The following is a 20,592-nucleotide window of genomic DNA, read 5'->3' on the forward strand; positions in this document are numbered from 1 at the left end:
ACGGAAGCCAGGAGAAATGCACCGTCACCAGGCAACGGAAGCCAGGAGAAATGCACCGTCACCAGGGAACGGAAGCCAGGAGAAATGCACCATCACCAGGCAACGGAAGCCAGGAGAAATGCACCGTCACCAGGCAACGGAAGCCAGGAGAAATGCACCGTCACCAGGCAACGGAAGCCAGGAGAAATGCACCGTCACCAGGCAACGGAAGCCAGGAGAAATGCACCGTCACCAGGCAACGGAAGCCAGGAGAAATGCACCGTCACCAGGCAACGGAAGCCAGGAGAAATGCACCGTCACCAGGCAACGGAAGCCAGGAGAAATGCACCGTCACCAGGCAACGGAAGCCAGGAGAAATGCACCGTCACCAGGCAACGGAAGCCAGGAGAAATGCACCGTCACCAGGGAACGGAAGCCAGGAGAAATGCACCGTCACCAGGGAACAGAAGCCAGGAGAAATGCACCGTCACCAGGCAACGGAAGCCAGGAGAAATGCACCGTCACCAGGCAACGGAAGCCAGGAGAAATGCACCGTCACCAGGCAACGGAAGCCAGGAGAAATGCACCGTCACCAGGCAACGGAAGCCAGGAGAAATGCACCGTCACCAGGCAACGGAAGCCAGGAGAAATGCACCGTCACCAGGCAACGGAAGCCAGGAGAAATGCACCGTCACCAGGCAACGGAAGCCAGGAGAAATGCACCGTCACCAGGCAACGGAAGCCAGGAGAAATGCACCGTCACCAGGAAATGGAAGCCATTTCAGACACAGCCCAAAACTGATTTAGATATACTATCTACCTACCGGCTTGATGATCCATTTCTGCCTGCTACCACTGTCCTCCCAGGCTTTCTTCAGCAGCTTGATGTCCTGAGGAAGAACGAAGGAGCGAGGGAAGAAGCTGAATTCCCTCTTACCAAACTGAGCCTGCATCTTAGACAGGTTCCTCCACAGACGGTCTTTACGACCGATCTGGAACGAGCCGGGGAAGTGGTTTAACTAGAGAGAACACACAGAGAGACAAGTCAATAATGCAGATCGAATCAATAATAATCAATATGATTCTTGTTTAGCTGGTGCTTTTATCTGGTCCCAGATCCCTAGGAGTTGGCAATATGGCACAAAATGATCTGGGACCAGGCTAGCATTATCGCTTCATTGATTCTTTTTAAATATGGAGCCAATTTCTTTTAAGCAATTTTATTTCCATGAATGATAAAAACACATCTCTCTCGTCTCTCCGCAGCAGACATACAGCGGATTCATAAAGGATTTACAGCCTTATTCTAAAGCGGATTAAATAAACATTTTCACTCATCAATCTACACACTATAACCCATAATTTTGCAAATGTATTCAAAGTAAAAAACAGAAATACCTTATTTAGTACTCAGACCCTTTTCTATGAGACTTAAAATTGAGCTCAGGTGCATCCTGTTTCCATGAATCACCCTTGAGATGTTTCTACGACTTGATTGGAGTCCACCTGTGGTAAATTCAATTGATTGGACATGATTTGGAAAGGCTGTCACCTGTCTATATAAGGTCCCACAGTTGACAGTGCATGTCTGAGCAAAAACCAACCCATGGAATTGTCCGTAGAGCTCCGAGACAGGATTGTGTCGAGGCACAGATCTGGGGAAAGGTACCAAAACATTTCTGCAGCATTGAAGGTCCCCAAGAACAAAGTGGCCTCCATCATTCTTGAATGGAAGAAGTTTGGAAACATCAAGACTCTTCCTAGAGCTGGCCGCCTGGCCAAACTGAGCAATCAGAGGAGAAGGGCCTTGGTCAGGGAGGTGACCAAGAACCCGATGATCACTCTGACAGACCTCCAGAGTTTCTCTGTGGAGATGGGCGAGCCTTCCAGAAGGACAATCATCTCTGCAGCACTCCACCAATCAGGCCTTTATGGTAGAGTGGCCAGATGGAAGCCACTCCTCAGTAAAAGGCACATGACAGCCCGCTTGGAGTTTGCCAAAAAGCACCCAAAGGACTCTCAGACCATGAGAAACAAGATTCTCTGGTTCACCTTCCAACAGGACAACAACCCTAATCACACAGCCAAGACAACACAGGAGTGGCTTCAGGACAAGTCTCTGAATGTCCTTGAGTGGCCCAGCCAGAGCCCGGACTTGAACCCGATCAAACATCTCTGGAGAGACCTGAAAATAGCTGTGCAGCAACGCTCCCCATCCAACCTGACAGAGCTCGAGAGGATCTGCAGAGAAGGAATGGGAGAAACTCTCCAAATACAGGTGTGCCAAGCTTGTAGCGTCATACCCAAGAAGACTCGAGGCTGTAATCGCTGCCAAAGGTGCTTCAACAGAGTACTGAGTAAAGGGTCTGAATACTTATGTAAATGTGATAAGGTTTTCATACATTTGCAAACATTTCTAAAAAACAGTTTGATTTGTCATTATAGGGTATTGTGATGTCATTATGGGGTATTGTGATGTCATTATGGGGTATTGTGATGTCATTATAGGGTATTGTGATGTCATTATAGGGTATTGTGATGTCATTATAGGGTATTGTGATGTCATTATGGGATATTGTGTTTAGAATGATGAGGGGAAAAAACGATTTAATCAATTTTAGAATAAGGCTGTAGTGTAACAAAATGTGGAAAAAGTCAAGGGGTCTGAATACTTTCCAAATGCACTGTATGGGGAGCAATATGTTTAGAATATCAAAATCGCAATAAAATCACAGTATAGAATATCAATACATATCGAATCAGCACCAGTATCATGATAATATCATATCGTGAGGTCCCTGGCAAATCCCAGCCGGGGTAGGAAACGTTATGGTCCACCAGCCACTGTGGCAGATAGATACAAATACATCCACCAGCCACTCAGATTTTTTAACCAGCCAAAATATTTTTCTCCATAAATTACACAAAGAAAAAAAAAAAAAAAGATGAGCATGCTGTTTTTCTAAAACAAAAAAAAAAGGTATTTCAAGTAAGACGTTAATCGAGTATATTTCTTAATTTCATTTTTGTGATTTACTTAATTTAATCAATGTATGTTAAAATAAATCATTTTAGATACAATAGTGAAAACAGTTGTACAACTGAACATCAATAAATCAATAAAAGTGCCCTGCAACAAAAGGCTGAATTTTTACAGCTTCCTTATTATCAGAGTTTAGGACCTCACTCACACGTGCTTTACGACGAGTACACGATGTTCTCTTAAATAGAAATGTAGACGTACGCAAATAAATCTAGAACAATGAAAGTATGAGTGTTTTTTAACGATAACAAATGACTAAAAGTTCATGAATAGTAGATGACAAAATCGACCCATATTTAGCGAGTGGCAGGTGTTAATTTCCAACCCTGTTCCCAGCCCTATCTAGCTTACCTTCTGGTATTCCCTGATGGCCTTGAACCCAGGGGACTTCATATGGTGACCCCAGCAGCCAAGCCAATCATGACTTTCTGCAACAACAACAACTTTATTAACGTTTTACACAAATATGAACAGAAATTTAAAAAAAAAAGACGTCTTTAAAATGTCAAATAGGCAAGACGGAGGGATTTGAAACCCCCTTAAGGAACTCACTCTTGGTGACTTTAAAGTGTGACCTGGCGATGGTGTGTTTGACGATGTTGGGAGTCACAGTGCTCATCTTCCATTTGAGCAGCTTCCTCTGTTCTGGTGGCAGGGGCTCCACTGAAACAACACAATACAGCTACAGGAATAGGACTAGGGATGAGTCCCAAATGGAAGCACATTCCCTACAGGCCCTGGTAGAAAGTAGTGCACTATGAAGAGAGAAGGGTGTCATTTGGATTCAAATTATATACAATAGAGCTATCTATAGGGCTAGAGGCAGCAGTCTCCCTACTGGGAGGGATATGACTAGAGGCAGCAGTCTCCCTACTGGGAGGGATATGACTAGAGGCAGCAGTCTCCCTACTGGGAGGGATATGACTAGAGGCAGTAGTCTCCCTACTGGGAGGGATATGACTAGAGGCAGCAGTCTCTACTGGGAGGGATATGACTAGAGGCAGCAGTCTCCCTACTGGGAGGGATATGACTAGAGGCAGCAGTCTCCCTACTGGGAGGGATATGACTAGAGGCAGTAGTCTCCCTACTGGGAGGGATATGACTAGAGGCAGCAGTCTCTCTACTGGGAGGGATATGACTAGAGGCAGCAGTCTCTCTACTGGGAGGGATATGACTAGAGGCAGCAGTCTCCCTACTGGGAGGGATATGACTAGAGGCAGCAGTCTCCCTACTGGGAGGGATATGACTAGAGGCAGCAGTCTCCCTACTGGGAGGGATAGGACTACAGGCAGCAGTCTCCCTACTGGGAGGGATAGGACTAGAGGCAGCAGTCTTTCTACTGGGAGGGATATGACTAGAGGCAGTAGTCTCCCTACTGGGAGGGATAGGACTAGAGGCAGCAGTCTCCCTACTGGGAGGGATAGGACTAGAGGCAGCAGTCTCCCTACTGGGAGGGATAGGACTAGAGGCAGCAGTCTCTCTACTGGGAGGGATATGACTAGAGGCAGCAGTCTCTCTACTGGGAGGGATAGGACTAGAGGCAGCAGTCTCCCTACTGGGAGGGATATGACTAGAGGCAGTAGTCTCCCTACTGGGAGGGATAGGACTAGAGGCAGCAGTCTCCCTACTGGGAGGGATAGGACTAGAGGCAGCAGTCTCCCTACTGGGAGGGATAGGACTAGAGGCAGCAGTCTCCCTACTGGGAGGGATAGGACTAGAGGCAGCAGTCTCCCTACTGGGAGGGATAGGACTAGAGGCAGCAGTCTCCCTACTGGGAGGGATAGGACTAGAGGCAGCAGTCTCCCTACTGGGAGGGATAGGACTAGAGGCAGCAGTCTTTCTACTGGGAGGGATAGGACTAGAGGCAGCAGTCTTTCTACTGGGAGGGATAGGACTAGAGGCAGCAGTCTTTCTACTGGGAGGGATAGGACTACAGGCAGCAGTCTCCCTACTGGGAGGGATAGGACTAGAGGCAGCAGTCTCCCTACTGGGAGGGATATGACTAGAGGCAGCAGTCTCCCTACTGGGAGGGATAGGACTAGAGGCAGCAGTCTCCCTACTGGGAGGGATAGGACTAGAGGCAGCAGTCTCCCTGCTGGGAGGAGTAGGACTAGAGGCAGCAGTCTCCCTACTGGGAGGAGTAGGACTAGAGGCAGCAGTCTCCCTACTGGGAGGGATAGGACTAGAGGCAGCAGTCTCTCTACTGGGAGGGATAGGACTAGAGGCAGCAGTCTTTCTACTGGGAGGGATAGGACTAGAGGCAGCAGTCTTTCTACTGGGAGGGATAGGACTACAGGCAGCAGTCTTTCTACTGGGAGGGATAGGACTAGAGGCAGCAGTCTCCCTACTGGGAGGGATAGGACTAGAGGCAGCAGTCTCCCTACTGGGAGGGATAGGACTAGAGGCAGCAGTCTCCCTACTGGGAGGGATAGGACTAGAGGCAGCAGTCTCCCTACTGGGAGGGATAGGACTACAGGCAGCAGTCTCCCTACTGGGAGGGATAGGACTACAGGCAGCAGTCTCCCTACTGGGAGGGATAGGACTAGAGGCAGCAGTCTTTCTACTGGGAGGGATAGGACTACAGGCAGCAGTCTCCCTACTGGGAGGGATAGGACTAGAGGCAGCAGTCTCCCTACTGGGAGGGATAGGACTAGAGGCAGCAGTCTCCCTACTGGGAGGGATAGGACTAGAGGCAGCAGTCTCCTACTGGGAGGGATAGGACTAGAGGCAGCAGTCTCTACTGGGAGGGATAGGACTAGAGGCAGCAGTCTTTCTACTGGGAGGGATAGGACTACAGGCAGCAGTCTCCCTACTGGGAGGGATATGACTAGAGGCAGCAGTCTTTCTACTGGGAGGGATAGGACTAGAGGCAGCAGTCTCCCTACTGGGAGGGATAGGACTAGAGGCAGCAGTCTCCCTACTGGGAGGGATAGGACTAGAGGCAGCAGTCTCCCTACTGGGAGGGATAGGACTAGAGGCAGCAGTCTCCCTACTGGGAGGGATAGGACTAGAGGCAGCAGTCTCCCTACTGGGAGGGATAGGACTAGAGGCAGCAGTCTCTCTACTGGGAGGGATAGGACTAGAGGCAGCAGTCTCCCTACTGGGAGGGATAGGACTAGAGGCAGCAGTCTCCCTACTGGGAGGGATAGGACTAGAGGCAGCAGTCTCCCTACTGGGAGGGATAGGACTAGAGGCAGCAGTCTCTACTGGGAGGGATAGGACTAGAGGCAGCAGTCTTTCTACTGGGAGGGATAGGACTACAGGCAGCAGTCTCCCTACTGGGAGGGATAGGACTACAGGCAGCAGTCTCCCTACTGGGAGGGATAGGACTAGAGGCAGCAGTCTTTCTACTGGGAGGGATAGGACTAGAGGCAGCAGTCTCCCTACTGGGAGGGATAGGACTAGAGGCAGCAGTCTCTACTGGGAGGGATAGGACTAGAGGCAGCAGTCTCCCTACTGGGAGGGATAGGACTAGAGGCAGCAGTCTCCCTACTGGGAGGGATAGGACTACAGGCAGCAGTCTCCCTACTGGGAGGGATAGGACTACAGGCAGCAGTCTCCCTACTGGGAGGGATAGGACTAGAGGCAGCAGTCTTTCTACTGGGAGGGATAGGACTACAGGCAGCAGTCTCCCTACTGGGAGGGATAGGACTACAGGCAGCAGTCTTTCTACTGGGAGGGATAGGACTAGAGGCAGCAGTCTCCCTACTGGGAGGGATAGGACTACAGGCAGCAGTCTCTCTACTGGGAGGGATAGGACTACAGGCAGCAGTCTCTCTACTGGGAGGGATAGGACTACAGGCAGCAGTCTCCCTACTGGGAGGGATAGGACTAGAGGCAGCAGTCTCCCTACTGGGAGGGATAGGACTAGAGGCAGCAGTCTCCCTACTGGGAGGGATAGGACTAGAGGCAGCAGTCTCCCTACTGGGAGGGATAGGACTAGAGGCAGCAGTCTCCCTACTGGGAGGGATAGGACTACAGGCAGCAGTCTCCCTACTGGGAGGGATAGGACTAGAGGCAGCAGTCTCCCTACTGGGAGGGATATGACTACAGGCAGCAGTCTCTACTGGGAGGGATAGGACTAGAGGCAGCAGTCTCCCTACTGGGAGGGATAGGACTACAGGCAGCAGTCTCCCTACTGGGAGGGATAGGACTACAGGCAGCAGTCTCTACTGGGAGGGATAGGACTACAGGCAGCAGTCTCCCTACTGGGAGGGATAGGACTAGAGGCAGCAGTCTTTCTACTGGGAGGGATAGGACTAGAGGCAGCAGTCTCTACTGGGAGGGATAGGACTACAGGCAGCAGTCTCCCTACTGGGAGGGATAGGACTAGAGGCAGCAGTCTTTCTACTGGGAGGGATAGGACTAGAGGCAGCAGTCTCTACTGGGAGGGATAGGACTACAGGCAGCAGTCTCTACTGGGAGGGATAGGACTACAGGCAGCAGTCTCCCTACTGGGAGGGATAGGACTAGAGGCAGCAGTCTTTCTACTGGGAGGGATAGGACTAGAGGCAGCAGTCTCCCTACTGGGAGGGATAGGACTAGAGGCAGTAGTCTCCCTACTGGGAGGGATAGGACTAGAGGCAGCAGTCTCCCTACTGGGAGGGATAGGACTAGAGGCAGCAGTCTCCCTACTGGGAGGGATAGGACTAGAGGCAGCAGTCTCCCTACTGGGAGGGATAGGACTAGAGGCAGCAGTCTTTCTACTGGGAGGGATAGGACTAGAGGCAGCAGTCTCCCTACTGGGAGGGATAGGACTAGAGGCAGTAGTCTCCCTACTGGGAGGGATAGGACTAGAGGCAGCAGTCTCCCTACTGGGAGGGATATGACTACAGGCAGCAGTCTCCCTACTGGGAGGGATAGGACTAGAGGCAGCAGTCTCCCTACTGGGAGGGATATGACTACAGGCAGCAGTCTTTCTACTGGGAGGGATAGGACTAGAGGCAGCAGTCTCCCTACTGGGAGGGATAGGACTAGAGGCAGCAGTCTCCCTACTGGGAGGGATAGGACTAGAGGCAGCAGTCTCCCTACTGGGAGGGATAGGACTAGAGGCAGCAGTCTCCCTACTGGGAGGGATAGGACTAGAGGCAGCAGTCTCCCTACTGGGAGGGATAGGACTAGAGGCAGCAGTCTCCCTACTGGGAGGGATAGGACTCATACTTGGATAGAATTGGAAGGAAATACTTTTTACACACACTGTACATAGACTTTTCTACTGTATTATTGACTGTATGTTTGTTTATTCCATGTGTAACTCTGTGTTGTTGTTTGTTTCGCACTGCTTTGCTTTATCTTGGCCAGGTCGCAGTTGTAAATGAGAACTTGTTCTCAACTAGCCTACCTGGTTAAATAAAGGTGAAATAAAATATATATATTTTCCCCAAAAATTCTAAAGCAGTCCAACATTGTCAAGCAGTTAATTAGCTGCTTCCCAAATGGCATCCTATGAGCGCTGGTCTAAAGTAGTGCACTACAATGGGAATAGGGTGCCATAGGGCGCTGGTCTAAAGTAGTGCACTACAATGGGAATAGGGTGCCATAGGGTGCTGGTCTAAAGTAGTGCACTACAATGGGAATAGGGTGCCATAGGGCCCTGGTCTAAAGTAGTGCACTACAATGGGAATAGGGTGCCATAGGGCGCTGGTCTAAAGTAGTGCACTACAATGGGAATAGGGTGCCATAGGGCGCTGGTCTAAAGTAGTGCACTACAATGGGAATAGGGTGCCATAGGGCCCTGGTCTAAAGTAGTGCACTATATAGGGAACAGGGCTCTGGTCTATAGTAGTACACTATATAGGGAATAGGACTCTGGTCTATAGTAGTGCACTATATAGGGAATAGGGTTCTGATCTAAAGTAGTGCACTATATAGGGAATAGGGCCCTGGTCTAAAGTAGTGCACTACATAGGGAATAGGGTGCCATAGGGCCCTGGTCAAACGTAGGGCACTACATAGGGAATAGGGCTCTGGTCTATAGTAGTGCACTATATAGGGAATAGGGCCCTGGTCAAACGTAGGGCACTACATAGGGAATAGGGCTCTGGTCTATAGTAGTGCACTATATAGGGAATAGGGCTCTGGTCTATAGTAGTGCACTACATAGGGAATAGGGTGCCATTTGGGATATACCCTTAAAGCAGTCTACCATTATAAAATGCAGTGATGGGGTGTCTTACCTCTCTGGTTGGCAGTGCTGAAGTACAGTGTGGGGGGGATGAGGGGGAACATGCTGGGGATCAGAGCAGGCTTCACCTCTAACTCAGGGCTCATCACCTCCTCATCCGTTATACTGGAACACAGAGGCATTAAAGCTATGACTCTGTACTAAAATCGGCAAACAGCGGGAATACTGGGAATATTATCAATACAGACACAGACTATAAAAGATATTTGTTTAATATGGAACAGAAAAAATGTGTGATGAATTTGGAAACAGATTTCTTCCCTGCCAACTATCATTTTCAACACCGTGTTCCATTTTTTGCCACCGTGCCACAGACAACACGACTACTTCCTGGTCATCAATGTCCAGTGGAATAAAACAAGACTGCTAGTTGGCACCTAGCAGGATCATTCACAGGTTTAAATACTACCGTTTTAGCTCAAGCGGCACGGTCGGCCATGTCTTTGGAAAAGCAGGAGACATTTTGAATTAAAAGTATTTTCTAACCAAATCAACTCCTTCAAGATCAATCAATTTAAAAAATAAAAACTCCAATCGCATTCGATTATTCTTCACCATCTTCAAAGTAAAAACATTTGTCAGATAAATGGTAAATTCTCTGGGCAAAGAATTGAACAAAAAACTCACATGACAGTCATGTTGTTGATCCTCCTGCTTCAAAAACACTAGTCTGACTCTCTACTGAGAGCGAGTGGCATTAAAACTGGAGGTAATAGACCTGACTCTACATGGGCTTTTGCTGTAAAGAAAACAAACACGGCCTAATACTAATCACCCAATCAGCTGGGACGTCACGGTATGACAATGATCCCACAGGCCAAGCACTATTCGACCACACAGAGACTCATGCCCCCATTATTGAAGGATAGTTCCACTTTTATCACTGATTTACAATTGGGAGACCTTTCCACTAGCCTCTGTGCTTTCAACCTTTCACCGGCAGCAACCACTAGAAAAAAAATAAAGTTCAATTCTCTCTTGGGTTTTGTCATCATCGTACCAGGGAACTGTCAGGTGGCCCAACCGGGAGGGCTATATGAGTTATGAATGGTCATTCTACAGAGATCTAGTCACAATAGGATGAAACGTAACACTACTGTCTTTCACAGATTAATAAAATGGACATTTCTCTCAAATCATTTGTGTTTTTTCTGTTTCAAGTGTACAGATCAACAACATGACTTCCTGGTATTGTAAATCCTCATTATCTTTTAAGTTATAGACTATAACAAACTGAACCTTCTGTTAAAAATCAATGGCACTTAATGATTGTCAAAGACTTCAAGTCAAATGGTCAAAGACTCCAGTCACCCTAGTCATAGACTGTTCTCTCTGCTGCCGCACGGCAAGCGGTAGCGGAGCGCCAAGTCTAGGTCCAAAAGGCTCCTTAATTAACAACTTCTACCCCTAAGCTATAACACTGCTGAACAATTAATCAAATGGCCACCCAGACTATTTACATAGTCTGAGAACCGGTAATCCCTGTATATCAAATCAAATTTATTTATATAGCCCTTCTTACATCAGCTGATATTTACATTTACATTTAAGTCATTTAGCAGACGCTCTTATCCAGAGCGACTTACAAATTGGTGCATTCACCTTATGATATCCAGTGGAACAGCCACTTTACAATAGTGCATCTAAATCTTTTAGGGGGGGGGGGGGGTTAGAAGGATTACTTTATCCTATCCTAGGTATTCCTTAAAGAGGTGGGGTTTCAGGTGTCTCCGGAAGGTGGTGATTGACTCCGCTGACCTGGCGTCGTGAGGGAGTTTGTTCCACCATTGGGGTGCCAGAGCAGCGAACAGTTTTGACTGGGCTGAGCGGGAACTGTACTTCCTCAGAGGTAGGGAGGCGAGCAGGCCAGAGGTGGATGAACGCAGTGCCCTTGTTTGGGTGTAGGGCCTGATCAGAGCCTGAAGGTACGGAGGTGCCGTTCCCCTCACAGCTCCGTAGGTAAGCACCATGGTCTTGTAGCGGATGCGAGCTTCAACTGGAAGCCAGTGGAGAGAGCGGAGGAGCGGGGTGACGTGAGAGAACTTGGGAAGGTTGAACACCAGACGGGCTGCGGCGTTCTGGATATCTCAAAGTGCTGTACAGAAACCCAGCCTAAAACCCCAAACAGCAAGCAATGCAGGTGTAGAAGCACAGTGGCTAGGAAAAACTCCCTAGAAAGGCCAAAACCTAGGAAGAAACCTAGAGAGGAACCAGGCTATGAGGGGTGGCCAGTCCTCTTCTGGCTGTGCCGGGTGGAGATTATAACAGAACATGGCCAAGATGTTCAAATGTTCATAAATGACCAGCAGGGTCAAATAATAATAATCACAGTGGTTGTCGAGGGTGCAACAGGTCAGCACCTCAGGAGTAAATGTCAGTTGGCTTTTCATAGCCGATCATTCAGAGTATCTCTACCGCTCCTGCTGTCTCTAGAGAGTTGAAAACAGCAGGTCTGGAACAGGTAGCACATATATAGCCTCGTTATTGTATTATGTTACTTTTTATTACATTTTTTACTTTATTTAGTAAATATTTTCTTAACTCTATTTCTTGAACTGCATTGTTGGTTAATGGCTTGTAAGTAAGAATGTCACTGTGAGGTCTACACCTGTTGTATTCGGTGCATGTGACAAATAACATTTGATTGGATGGCCTGAAACCATGACTGGGGATGGCCTGAAACCATGACTGGGGATGGCCTGAAACCATGACTGGGGATGGCCTGAAACCATGACTGGGGATGGCCTGAAACCATGACTGGGGATGGCCTGAAACCATGACTGGGGATGGCCTGAAACCATGACTGGGGATGGCCTGAAACCATGACTGGGGATGGCCTGAAACCATGACTGGGGATGGCCTGAAACCATGACTGGGGATTTACTCTACGGACCGTTTCAGATTTCTGTTATGATCCAGGTGAACTTGTGGTCTTGTAAATTACCAAAATACAGCTGAATTGCAAACATTGTCAAAATATATAACACCACAAATAATAGAACAGTAATAACATGTTCTTCTTTCAATCAATCCAGACAAAACTCCTGAGACCAAGAGTCCATTTCAATAAGATAATAATTACTATCTTCAAAATGCACAAAGCATTCCAACAATGTCAACGATTCATTGACATTTTAAAAAAATCACACAGAAAAACGATTCAACTTACTTTGGCAGAACGGGTATGGAGGCTGTGGACGAGGCATCATTCATAGAGGAGCAGTCAGACCCTTCTGAGGAGAAAAAAAGGTATAGCATTGGATTCATTCATTTAGCCTAGCTACAGCGGTCCAAGTATGTTAGCCTAGCTACAGCGGTCCAATTATGTTAGCCTAGCTACAGCGGTCCAACGATGTTAGCCTAGCTACAGCGGTCCAACGATGTTAGCCTAGCTACAGCGGTCCAACGATGTTAGCCTAGCTACAGCGGTCCAATTATGGTAGCCTAGCTACAGCGGTCCAACGATGTTAGCCTAGCTACAGCGGTCCAACTATGTTAGCCTAGCTACAGCGGTCCAATGATGGTAGCCTAGCTACAGCGGTCCAATGATGGTAGCCTAGCTACAGCGGTCCAATGATGTTAGCCTAGCTACAGCGGTGCAATGATGTTAGCCTAGCTACAGCGGTGCAATGATGTTAGCCTAGCTACAGCGGTGCAATTATGGTAGCCTAGCTACAGCGGTCCAATGATGTTAGCCTAGCTACAGCGGTCCAACTATGTTAGCCTAGCTACAGCGGTCCAACTATGTTAGCCTAGCTACAGCGGTCCAATGATGTTAGCCTAGCTACAGCGGTCCAACTATGTTAGCCTAGCTACAGCGGTCCAACTATGTTAGCCTAGCTACAGCGGTCCAATGATGTTAGCCTAGCTACAGCGGTCCAACTATGTTAGCCTAGCTACAGCGGTCCAATGATGTCAGCCTAGCTACAGCGGTCCAATTATGTTAGCCTAGCTACAGCGGTCCAATTATGTTAGCCTAGCTACAGCGGTCCAATTATGTTAGCCTAGCTACAGCAGTCCAATTATGTTAGCCTAGCTACTGCAGTCCAATTATGTTAGCCTAGCTACAGCAGTCCAATTAAGTGGTGTAATTTTTACATGTCTAGTTGATTAGGGTTTAAATTAATAGTTAAAGGGGTCTTCCTCACCATCATCATCACCACCACTGCAGTCATTCTCCAGCTCATCATCAGGATAGTCCTCTTCCCCTCTGTCTCCATCCTCCTGCATGGTAACACTCTGTGGACTGTATGGACAGACAGGAAACTCAAACACAAAGCAAGACAGATGATAATGAAAAGCTTCACACAACCTATGACAGAACATACTCAAGACACCAATACTTAAGCTGGTTAACACAACAGAGCTTAATTCCTCCTATCACCCACATCGACCTCCCATCAAATTCACGTGACAATACATTCAGTACTGATCTACTTAATACAAATAATGGAATGGATTTTTATAGTCCGGTTCCAGCTCTCAAAACATGCTATGTCATCTAGTCTAACAACAGCTAGTAGTATGTGGGAGAACAGAACTGACCTGGGGAGCTGAGGCGACTCAGCCTGCTGTTCCTCCCCCAGGCCAGGTGGGGACTGGGAGGGGCTGTGGCCCCCCTGTAGAGACAGGACACTCCTCTCCTTGGTCAGATGTATGGCTGATATCTGGGTGGTCACCGAGGTGACAGAAGGCCTCTGACTCTGAGAAGAACCCGAGGCGGACTCAGAACCCATCTCAGTGTTCTCTGGGATGGAACTAGCACCAGAACTAGCTGTGGCACTGGCCTGGCTATAGGACTGGGTCGGAGTTATCCCTACACCAGAACTAGCTGTGGCACTGGCCTGGGTAGGGGATTGGGTCGGAGTTATCCCTGCAGTAGAACTAGCTGTGGCACTGGCCTGGGTATAGGACTGGGTCGGAGTTATCCCTACACCAGAACTAGCTGTGGCACTGGCCTGGGTAGGGGATTGGGTCGGAGTTATCCCTGCAGTAGAACTAGCTGTGGCACTGGCCTGGGTATAGGACTGGGTCGGAGTTATTCCTGCAGTAGAACTAGCTGTGGCACTGACCTGGGTAGGGGACTGGGTTGGAGTTATCCCTACACCAGAACTAGCTGTGGCATTGACCTGGGTAGGGGACTGGGTCGGAGTTATCCCTACACCAGAACTAGCTGTGGCAGTGGCCTGGGTAAAGGACTGGGTCGGAGTTATCCCTACACCAGAACTAGCTGTGGCACTGGCCTGGGTCGGAGTTATCCCTACACCAGAACTAGCTGTGGCAGGGGCCTGGGTAAGGGACTGGGTTGGAGTTATCCCTGCAGCAGAACTAGCTGTGGCACTGGCCTGGGTATAGGACTGGGTCGGAGTTATCCCTACACCAGAACTAGCTGTGGCACTGGCCTGGCTATAGGACTGGGTCGGAGTTATCCCTACACCAGAACTAGCTGTGGCACTGGCCTGGGTAGGGGACTGGGTCGGAGTTATCCCTGCAGTAGAACTAGCTGTGGCACTGGCCTGGGTAAAGGACTGGGTTGGAGTTATCCCTGCATGGGGTAGAGGTGCCATGGAGGCTGTTGTGCTACTACTGTTTGTTGTGGTGTTACTGTCGAGGCCAGAGGCACTGGAGGTCTCCATGGACACAGGCTGGTCTCTCATAGTAAGGCAGAGTGGTACAGAGGGTTTGGCTGGAGCAGGGCTGTGGCTGACAGAGATGACAGGGCTATTAGTCATTGCTTTGCCCAGCTGGACTGGATCCACGTTGGACCCTGGTGTTCCAGTAGTAAAACTAATAACAGTCCCGTTCCTGGGATGAAGGGTGATTGCGCTCCGTGACTGTGTCATCTTCCTCACGGCCTCAGTATACTCCACCTCAGAGTTGACCTTCCTGATCCTCTCTGTTGATGTGTTATGAGGAGCTCTAGGAGCTTCGTGGACAGCAGCACAAAAGCCCAGCCTCTGGGAGTGACCCTCCATGTCTGCTGCCATCGGGCTCTCAAACTGATGCGGGTCCTGGAGCCTCCATGTCTGATCCAGTGACACATCCTGGTGGTGGGATGACCTATCCTGCAAAGGCACAGTGTTGTGGGGGTGGTGTGTGAACTTAGTCTGGGTTTTGCCATCCCCATTGTCCCCCCTACGGCAATAGGAGGCCGATTTGGTCTGGGGGGACAAAGGTTTTGCTGAGTCTCTTGTCTGGGTAGTCTCCTGTCTGGAACAGGAAGGCACTTTACCCATAGTGGGCCTCATAAACCCTTTGCTATTGTCTCTCAGCTTGCCACTGGTCCAGGGGACTGACTGGTTGGTGGGCATGCTGGTGGTGTTGGTGCTTTCAGCAGGCTGTGACGCTGAGTTGTTTTGCGCGTCTGGGACACGTTCTGCCTTCGGTGGACAGGGACACGGTGGATAGGGAGCAGGCTGGGGCGACAAGGCTCTTTTGCGGGCCAGGATCCGTGATCTTAACTTTAGTGAGTCCAAGTTGCAGCTGTGCCGATAGCTGTTTACGGTTGGCTCCAACACACCAGGGTTATGTCTGTATGAGATAATGTCAGCACTGGATATCTGTGTACTCTTAGAGAGAACAGTTGGTTGACAGTGACCATTACTATGACCACTAGCTAAATTAGCACCTGCGCTACCAGGACGCTGTGGCTTGTTAGCTAGGTAAGTGGCAGCAGGCACAGAACGGTTGAAGGCACGTTGTAGAGGGGTCCCTGAGGCAGTATGGAGCTGGTTCTTCTGAGTCTGACCCACCCTTGCATTCAGCTGACCTATAGAGTCACTGGTGACCTGGGGGACTCTGGCACAGGACTGAAGGGTCTTCTTCTCATGCGAGCTGAAGGGCCTAGTGTGACTGTCAGCAGTATGAAACACTGCTGACTTGGCTCGAATAATGAGGTTTGATGACCGAGAGCAGGAGGCCCTTGTATTCAACTTGTCTTCAGCTCCATTGGAGGCCATCAAGTGCCATCTCACACCCTCCTGGCATGGACTTTGGCTGACACATCAGGGAATTGAGGGCACCAGGGGATCACCATGCCACTGAAACAAAACCATTGATGAGATTAAACTGAATAATGAAAGTTGACACAAGTGGTCTGATTAAGTGACAACATGAATCTATAAATACAACGGCATGTGGAATAACAGCTAGCTAGATAAATTGCAAGCAATTCTAGTTTACAGTTAGCTTGGTAAGTAAGCCAACATGCTAGCTAGGTAGTAAGTGGATAAAGATCTTTGACAATCAATGTAAGCAGAGAGAAGTTAGTTAGCACCGGTAACGTTAGCTTAGCAATACGCTAGCCAGTTTACAAGTATCGCGGCTAAATAGATTTAGACACCATCGACCGAATGTATCTGCACTTTTAAATGCACGGTGACGGTACCGTAAGTGGAAATAGCCGGTCGTCAGCTAACGTTAGCGAGCCGGTAGGCAGCCATGTGGTTTCAACATGAAGCTAGCTGACGTTAGCTAGCCGTCACTTGCTGTCAAACACTTGCTAGCCAGCTAGCGTTAGCTACCGGTAGATTAAATTCATTATTCAGAGTCAATTCCAATGGAATAGGTAATATCGTTAACGTTAGATGACTAGAAATTCGAATCAAGTCAAACTCAAATGGATTCCTGAAGCACGTTCTCAGGGCCTAGCAACAAGTTAGCTACGTTAGCTAGCTAGGTGTGAAACATGGACAACTTTACATGCTCAGGACGACTCCCCCCCCTCCATAAACAAAATCAACTAGAGCCAACAACCTCGAAATAACATTAACGAATTTCAGAGAGACCTAGCTAGTTACTTAATTTTCAAAACTGGCACATGGTTACAATTGATAATGTTTATATTTACCTGCGCCGGACGCGTGGCAACAGTAGTAGTGGTGGTGCTTTTCACACACAAAAAAAAGTGTCTATACCACAAGGGAAGCCCTCCCTCAACGTGCTCAGAACATGTCGTATTATCCTGTAGGTAAACCCGAGACACCCCATTTATTACATGTTACTTTTCGTAGGCATATGGTTTGTATTAATCGCGGGACTTCCATCATCCATTTCGTATAATATGTCACGAAATACAATTCGTATGATATGTTACGAAATATAATTCGTATGATATGTTACGATTTGCAATTTGTTGTGTCTAAAGTTATTTTGCTTTACTGCACCACCAACTGAATTTTGCTCTGCCAGGAGTACCCCTGAAGTACTCCCCATGTGCATTTGACCAGTAAGCTTATCTTCTCATGATGTACCCCCTGTGGATAGGCCAAGAACCCCTGGTTGGAAACCACTGATCTAGGTGGCTATGTAGCTTAGCTCTATGGGTTAGGGTTAGTGGTTAAGGTTAGGGTTAGCTAAAAGGGTTCAGGTTAGGGTTAGCTAAAGGGGTTTAGGTTAGGGGAAGGGTTAGCTAAAAGGGTTTAGGTTAGGGGAAGGGTTAGCTAACATGATTCAGGTTAGGGGAAGGGTTAGCTAACATGATTCAGGTTAGGGGAAGGGTTAGCTAACATGATTCAGGTCAGGGGAAGGGTTAGCTAAAAGGGTTTTGGTTAGGGGAAGGGTTAGCTAACAGGATTCAGGTTAGGGGAAGGCTTAGTTAAAAGGGTTCAGGTTAGGGTTAGCTAAAAGGGTTTAGGTTAGGGGAAGGGTTAGCTAAAAGGGTTTTGGTTAGGGGAAGGGTTAGCTAAAAGGGTTTTGGTTAGGGGAAGGGTTTAGGTTAGGGGAAGGCTTAGCTAAAAGGGTTTAGGTTAGGGGAAGGGTTAGCTAACATGATTCAGGTCAGGGGAAGGGTTAGCTAAAAGGGTTCAGGTTAGGGGAAGGGTTAGCTAAAAGGGTTTAGGTTAGGGGAAGGGTTAGCTAAAAGGGTTCAGGTTAGGGGAAGGGTTAGCTAAAAGGGTTCAGGTTAGGGGAAGGGTTAGCTAAAAGGGTTTAGGTTAGGGGAAGGCTTAGCTAAAAGGGTTTTGGTTAGGGGAAGGGTTAGCTAAAAGGCTTCAGGTCAGGGGAAGGGTTAGCTAACATGATTCAGGTCAGGGGAAGGGTTAGCTAAAAGGGTTTTGGTTAGGGGAAGGGTTAGCTAAAAGGATTCAGGTTAGGGGAAGGCTTAGTTAAAAGGGTTCAGGTTAGGGTTAGCTAAAAGGGTTCAGGTTAGGGGAAGGGTTAGCTAAAAGGATTCAGGTTAGGGGAAGGGTTAGCTAAAAGGGTTGAGGTTAGGGGAAGGGTTAGCTAAAAGGGTTCAGGTCAGGGGAAGGGTTAGCTAAAAGGATTCAGATTAGGGGAAGGGTTAGCTAAAAGGGTTCAGGTTAGGGGAAGGGTTAGCTAAAAGGATTCAGGTTAGGGAAAGGGTTAGCTAAAAGGGTTCAGGTTAGGGGAAGGGTTAGCTAAAAGGATTCAGGTTAGGGGAAGGGTTAGCTAAAAGGGTTCAGGTTAGGGGAAGGGTTAGCTAAAAGGGTTCAGGTTAGGGGAAGGGTTAGCTAAAAGGGTTCAGGTTAGGGGAAGGGTTAGCTAAAAGGGTTCAGGTTAGGGGAAGGGTTAGCTAAAAGGGTTCAGGTTAGGGGAAGGGTTAGCTAAAAGGATTCAGGTTAGGGAAAGGGTTAGCTAAAAGGGTTCAGGTTAGGGGAAGGGTTAGCTAAAAGGATTCAGGTTAGGGGAAGGGTTAGCTAAAAGGGTTCAGGTTAGGGGAAGGGTTAGCTAAAAGGGTTCAGGGAAGGGTTAGCTAAAAGGGTTTAGGTTAGGGGAAGGGTTAGCTAAAAGGATTCAGGTTAGGGGAAGGGTTAGCTAAAAGGGTTCAGGTTAGGGGAAGGGTTAGCTAAAAGGGTTCAGGTTAGGGGAAGGGTTAGCTAACATGATTCAGGTCAGGGGAAGGGTTAGCTAACATGATTCAGGTCAGGGGAAGGGTTAGCTAAAAGGGTTTAGGTTAGGGGAAGGGTTAGCTAAAATGGTTTAGGTTAGGGGAAGGGTTAGCTAAAAGGGTTCAGGTTAGGGGAAGGGTTAGCTAAAAGGGTTCAGGTTAGGGGAAGGGTTAGCTAAAAGGGTTTAGGTTAGGGGAAGGGTTAGCTAAAAGGATTCAGGTTAGGGGAAGGGTTAGCTAACATGATTCAGGTTAGGGGAAGGGTTAGCTAACATGATTCAGGTTAGGGGAAGGGTTAGCTAACATGATTCAGGTTAGGGGAAGGGTTAGCTAACATGATTCAGGTCAGGGGAAGGGTTAGCTAAAAGGGTTTATGTTAGGGCAAGGTTTAGCTAAAATGATACAGGTTAGGGGAAGGGTTAGCTAAAATGATTCAGGTTAGTGGAAGGGTTAGCTAAAATGATTCAGGTTAGTGGAAGGGTTAGCTAAAATGATTCAGGTTAGTGGAAGGGTTAGCTAACATGCTAAGTAGTTGGAAAGTAGCTAAAAAGTAGTAAATTGGCGAAAATGCTAAAGTTGTCTATGATGAGATTAAAACACACAACATTTTGGTTGTTAGACATCCGCACAAGGCTACCTGCTGCCTTATGTATCATGTTCAGTATTATGAAAATGTTTCCTAAATTTGACATCAACTTGACACATTCTACTGATAGTTGTCAAGTCAGGCTGGTGAAAATGCCCTGTTCAAACTGAATCACGCAGTTTCACATACAACAGAACTTAGTTTCCATGATGTAGGTGTATGTGCTCAAGGGATGACATTGCACGATAGCAACACTTGTCTGCATATTGGAATCAATAGGCACATAGTCATAGGGGTTAGGTACACATCATACTGTGGTTTACGATTTACATGCCTGACCTACAAGCACTTCTTCTGCACACAAACAATGGCCAAACAAAACACACTTTCTTCCCATTACACATAGACTGTTACCAAAACCTGTTACACAGTGTTACCAACACCATTACACATAGACTGTTACCAATACCATTACACATAGACTGTTACCAATACCTGTTACACATAGACTGTTACCAATACCTGTTACCAATACCATTACACATAGACTGTTACCAAAACCTGTTACACAGTGTTACCAACACCATTACACATAGACTGTTACCAATACCATTACACATAGACTGTTACCAATACCTGTTACACATAGACTGTTACCAATACCTGTTACACAATGACTGTTACCAATACCCGTTACACATTGTTAGCAATACCCGTTACACAGTGTTAATAATACCCATTATACAAAGACTGTTACCAATACCCGTTACACAATGACTGTTACCAATACACATTACACAAAGGCTGTTACCAATACACATTACACAATGACTGTTACCAATGTGTGTGTGTGTGTGTGTGTGTGTGTGTGTGTGTGTGTGTGTGTGTGTGTGTGTGTGTGTGTGTGTGTGTGTGTGTGTGTGTGTGTGTGTGTGTGTGTGTGTGTGTGTGTG

General features: G+C 47.9%; 1 protein-coding gene across 2 annotated transcripts in view; it reads right to left on the bottom strand.

Moving 5' to 3' along the window:
- LOC120036268 (pneumococcal serine-rich repeat protein-like) overlaps nt 1-17,582 on the bottom strand; it is a 41,613-nt gene extending 24,031 nt beyond the window's left edge. The window contains exons 1-8 of one of the 2 annotated variants that reach the window (XR_005474444.1): nt 17,056-17,582; nt 13,752-16,246; nt 13,355-13,452; nt 12,376-12,439; nt 9,199-9,311; nt 3,575-3,685; nt 3,374-3,450; nt 804-998 (exon numbers count right to left, since the gene is read on the bottom strand). Coding sequence is in view for 1 of the 2 variants with exons in the window: in XM_038982744.1 (XP_038838672.1) it covers nt 804-998; nt 3,374-3,450; nt 3,575-3,685; nt 9,199-9,311; nt 12,376-12,439; nt 13,355-13,452; nt 13,752-16,165 (3,072 nt within the window). In the remaining variant the exon portion in view is untranslated. The remainder of the gene's footprint in view (nt 1-803; nt 999-3,373; nt 3,451-3,574; nt 3,686-9,198; nt 9,312-12,375; nt 12,440-13,354; nt 13,453-13,751; nt 16,247-17,055) is intronic. The other variant, XM_038982744.1, reaches the window with a different exon arrangement.
- Between the last annotated feature and the right edge of the window lie 3,010 nt (nt 17,583-20,592).

The sequence above is a fragment of the Salvelinus namaycush genome, unplaced genomic scaffold, assembly GCF_016432855.1.
Source record: "Salvelinus namaycush isolate Seneca unplaced genomic scaffold, SaNama_1.0 Scaffold1275, whole genome shotgun sequence".
In the NCBI taxonomy this organism is placed as follows: domain Eukaryota; kingdom Metazoa; phylum Chordata; class Actinopteri; order Salmoniformes; family Salmonidae; genus Salvelinus; species Salvelinus namaycush.